The 5,099-nt window shown below is 42.4% G+C and overlaps 1 protein-coding gene across 1 annotated transcript in view; it reads right to left on the bottom strand.

Annotated features, from left to right (window-relative positions):
- Positions 1–310: 310 nt before the first annotated feature.
- LOC138371002 (putative uncharacterized protein DDB_G0271982) overlaps positions 311–5,099 on the bottom strand; it is a 21,734-nt gene continuing 16,945 nt past the window's right edge. The window contains exons 4-6 of the mRNA XM_069335644.1: positions 5,051–5,099; positions 4,351–4,609; positions 311–410 (exon numbers count right to left, since the gene is read on the bottom strand). The exon at positions 5,051–5,099 is cut by the window's right edge and continues 23 nt beyond it. Of these exons, the coding sequence (XP_069191745.1) occupies positions 311–410; positions 4,351–4,609; positions 5,051–5,099 (408 nt within the window). The remainder of the gene's footprint in view (positions 411–4,350; positions 4,610–5,050) is intronic.

The raw sequence follows: 5,099 nt of genomic DNA on the forward strand, positions 1-5,099 counted from the left end.
GTACCGTGTCATGTTATCTGTTGATAATGTCGTTGATGTAGTACGTGGTGACCTCGTGAAGGATTCCTTGAGAATTGGAAGTCTTTAACGTCACAAGGGGACATATTGCTTAATGAGGGTACTGATGTGTTGTTGAAACAGTTCTGAAGTTAATGTAACTATTTAGGTGCAATTGCCTGTCAGTTGGACAGCTAGGTGATCACCTTTTGTTATTTTTGTAATTAGCATCAGTGCAATAGTGAGTTCACACAGTGGTGAGGAATTGTCGGGATTGCTACTAGAGCAGTATTAACGAAATTTGCTAGACTAATTAACCGTCAGCAGGTTGCTTAATTAGTGGCTCAGGGAAATCAGGTGTAATACGCCTGTTATGTTGAACAGTGTCTTCTGTGTTGGTAACACAGAAGACACTGTTCAACATAACAGGCCTATTACACTTGATTAATCTTTGTATGTGCTTCGTCCCCCATTTATCCCCTATTTATCCCCTATGTATCCCCCCTTGTCTTTTCCTTTATTGTACTTGTTTTATCACCTGACCCTGTACTGGTATAAATTAACCAGTTCTGTAATTTCTTTTCACTTGAAAATGAACCATGGAGGTTCGAAACGCTGTGCGATTTTGTAATTAGTGTAACATATTCTTAAGTTATTTAATTCTTTTCTTCACCTAAAAAAAATGACTTCTGGTGAACTCCTCTTCCAGCTGAACCCTGATGCAAAAGCATTAGTAAGAGGGATAGAAGCCCTAAATCAGAAAATAGTAAATACGGAATATGCTTTCATATTCAATGAGACATGTATATACACACACACACATATATATATTATATATATATATATTATTAAATATGACCGAAAAAGTAAGATTAATAATTCTAACACGAATTTTCTCAATCTTTCGTACATTTCTTTTCACTGTTGGAGGTAAATCAAAAATCAATTCTCCAAAATTCATTTTTATTTCTAGTCTGACGCGACACGAGCGCGTTTCGTAAAACTTATTACATTTTCAAAGACTTTAGTTCACAAATACACAACTGAATAGAACTTACGCATCTCCGATTTTATATCTACATTTGAGTGAGGTGGAAGAGGTGATGTGGCATTAACACAAGACAGAACAAGATGTGGCATTAATAGGGTATTAATTTCATCAACACAAGACAGAACAAGAAGTGGTATTAATAGGGTATTAATTTCATCAACACAAGACAGAACACGAAACAATGGATATTGAATAGAAGTGTTTGTAGAAAGCCTATTGGTCCATATTTCTTGATGCTTCTATATTGGAGCGGAGTCTTGAGGTGGGTAGAATATAGTTGTGCAATAATTGGCTGTTGATTACTGGTGTTGACTTCTTGATGTGTTGTGCCTCGCAAACGTCAAGCCGCCTGCTATCGCTGTATCTATCGATGATTTCTGTGTTGTTTACTAGGATTTCTCTGGCGATGGTTTGGTTGTGGGAAGAGATTATATGTTCCTTAATGGAGCCCTGTTGCTTATGCATCGTTAAACGCCTAGAAAGAGATGTTGTTGTCTTGCCTATATACTGGGTTTTTTGGAGCTTACAGTCCCCAAGAGGGCATTTGAAGGCATAGACGACGTTAGTCTCTTTTAAAGCGTTCTGTTTTGTGTCTGGAGAGTTTCTCATGAGTAGGCTGGCCGTTTTTCTGGTTTTATAGTAAATCGTCAGTTGTATCCTCTGATTTTTGTCTGTAGGGATAACGTTTCTATTAACAATATCTTTCAGGACCCTTTCCTCCGTTTTATGAGCTGTGGAAAAGAAGTTCCTGTAAAATAGTCTAATAGGGGGTATAGGTGTTGTGTTAGTTGTCTCTTCAGAGGTTGCATGGCTTTTCACTTTCCTTCTTATGATGTCTTCGACGAAACCATTGGAGAAGCCGTTATTGACTAGGACCTGCCTTACCCTACAGAGTTCTTCGTCGACTTGCTTCCATTCTGAGCTGTGGCTGAGAGCACGGTCGACATATGCGTTAACAACACTCCTCTTGTACCTGTCTGGGCAGTCGCTGTTGGCATTTAGGCACATTCCTATGTTTGTTTCCTTAGTGTAGACTGCAGTGTGGAAACCGTGTATATATATATATATATATATATATATATATATATATATATATATATATATATATATATATATATATATATATATATATGTGAGAAAGCTGCATGAACACACAAGCCATATATCACTAGGAACTCTTTGACCCGGCCGGGATTCGAACCCATGCCGTCCAGGATCACCTCTAAACGTACACAGTACCGTGACCACCGCACCAATGACGATCATTGGTGCGGTGGTCACGGAAATAGGCCTGTTATGTTGAGCAGTGTCTTCTGTGTTGGCATCGACATGCACACACACACACACACACACACACACATATATGGAGGCCCATGCACATGGAGAGCAAAGCTGCCGGATGTGGCAACAAGAAACTTTCTAAGTCAACACGTCAAGGGACCGACAAGAATGAGAGGAGGGGATGAACAAGCCTTGCTTGATCTGATATTTACCCTAAATGAGTCGGATATAAGGGAAGTTAAGTTGGAAGCCCCCTTGGGAATCAGTGATCATAGTGTATTGAGCTTTGAGTACCTGGTTGAGCTAGGAATTATCACCCCCAAAAAAGAACTGGGAAACAAAGGGCTGGCGTACCGAAAGGGAAACTATGAGGAGATGAATAAATTCCTATGGGATATACATTGGGACACAGAACTCGGAACCAAGTCCGTACAAGACACGATGGGCTATGTCACCTAAAAATGTCAGGAGGCTGTAAGCAGGTTTGTCCCAGCCCGACAGGAAAAAAACAGAGAAGCAAAGGAAGAATCCGTGGTTTAATAGGGAATGTATGAAAGCAAAGGAGCTGAACAATAGGGCATGTAGGAACTTCCGTAATAACAGAACATAGATAGAAGGGTTGATGAATCGGCCGGGTAGCAGGAAGCAGCTGGATGTCGTGCTGAACCACATTACACTCCTGGGGATCATCGCTGAACAACTTCTGATGTTCATGAAGAACTTTGATGAGAAGAGCACATTTACCGCCTTGTAAATAGGTAGGAAGATCATTAAGGATTTCCGAGCTCGAAGGCACTGACTCAGAGTCAGTGCTTTCCGGAGGAGAAGCAGGGAAGGTCTCACTGTGGAGGTATGGATCTTTGAAAGTGGAGAGTGATATTAGCACAGTGGGGGGAATAGCATTATACTCTTTTAGAAGATTGACATGGCACTACTGGGTCTTCCGCCGCCTATCTGGAGTCTCAAGAACGTAGTTGTGGTTGTTTCTGCACTCCTTGATGCGGTAGGGTCCTGAAAACTTTTTTTGCAATGGAGAACCTGGGATCGGAAAATATGCCAACACGATGTCTCCTTGTTTAAATCTCCTGATTTTGCTGCGTTGGTCAAAATGAGTCTTCATCCTATCTTGAAGTTTTAATAGGTTGTCATTAGCAAATTTACGTACTCTCTCTAGAATGTGCTTTAAGTTTTGAAGAAACTGGGGCACATTCTGAGGGTCACTGAAGGTGGCATTACGTAGAAAGTCTTTAAAAGCTTTAAGAGGAGTACGGCACTTACGTCCGTAGAGCATCTCATAAGGAGATACTCCTTGAGACTCATTTGGGAGACTTCTGAAAACACACATGATGATGTCAAGTTGTTTATCGCAGTCTTTCATGGTTTCACTGCAAAATTTCTTTAGGTGTGATTTAATCGTTTGGTGACTACGTTCAAGAGAACCCTGTGAAGCAGGATGATAGGGGCTGGACAATACCTGAGTGATGTTGAACTCTTCCAGTGTCTTCTTGAAGAGATCACTGGTGAAGTTGGTGCCACAGTCACTTTGAACCTCCCATGGAAATCCGGATTGGGTGAAGATCTTCAATATTTGTTTTACCACCGTAGCAACCGTAATGTTCTTTACAGCAACTGCTATGAGGAATCTGGTGGTTGGACACAGGATGGTTAGTATATTAGCGTTGTCAGAACTGGTCCGGGGTAAAGGACCAACACAGTCTATGATGAGTCTGTGGAAAGGTTCCGCAGGCACCGGGATAGGAATTAAAGGAGCCTTGGGAATCGGGATGTTAGGTTTTCCTGCCATCTGACATGTATGACACTGTTGTACATAACTGTTGACGTCTTTAACCATACCTGGCCAGTAGTAGTCTTGTCTGATGGCGTGATAGGTTTTATTAAAACCATAGTAAGAAAGTGCTCCGTGGGCCAGGTGTAGAATATCGGGCCGTAGGCTGATGGGAACTACTAGTTGGTCGACATTTGCCCAATCGTCATCCTCCGTCAGCTTACTGGGTCTGTACCTGCGGTAGAGCAACTGATTCTCTAGGAAGAACCCAGGGATACTGTCAGGTTGAGTCTCAGCTTGGAAGAATAATGGAGTTAGTGAAGGATCCTCCCTCTGTAACTTACGGAAATCCAACATAGTAAGATTCGGTGGTAGATTCTGAGGATCTTGAGGGACAGCGGTTGTAGTAGAGGCAGCTGGTTGCGGGCGTGCAGCTTGTGCACGGGTGGTCACCAAAACCGGAGGAGAAACTTCATCACTTTCTTGGACCTCTGCTATAACATACTTTTAGATGGGGTTGTCCACTACAGAGTCACATACCTGGGGTTTGTCCATGATGATCAGGTTGGAAGCTTGCAGATCTTCGGCCAAGTCTTTGCCCAGGAGAAGTTGTACCCCTGACATGGGAAAAGGCTTTTTCCTGATGGCGACTTGGACTTCACCGGTCACGAAAGGACAATCCAGGTGGACTCTGGCGAGTGGATACGGAGTGGTAGCAGTGAGGTCAGTGATAAGGACGGTTTCCCCGGTATAGGTGATGTTAGGCACAGCCGATTTCAATATTATTGACTGAAGAGCCGCTGTGTCCCTCAAGATCTTCACTTTAGAACGTCCCTCCGAATCTGTACTGTTGGCAGAGACAGTTCCAGGATACAGGTGTTTGCTGAAGAGAGAAAGATCATTAACAGGAACACCAACATTCATCACAGCCTTACCGGACATAGGAGGAGTCGGTTTGGGTTTAGGAGTTTCACTATAGCTTTT

This window comes from Procambarus clarkii, chromosome 34 (assembly GCF_040958095.1).
Source record: "Procambarus clarkii isolate CNS0578487 chromosome 34, FALCON_Pclarkii_2.0, whole genome shotgun sequence".
NCBI lineage: Eukaryota > Metazoa > Arthropoda > Malacostraca > Decapoda > Cambaridae > Procambarus > Procambarus clarkii.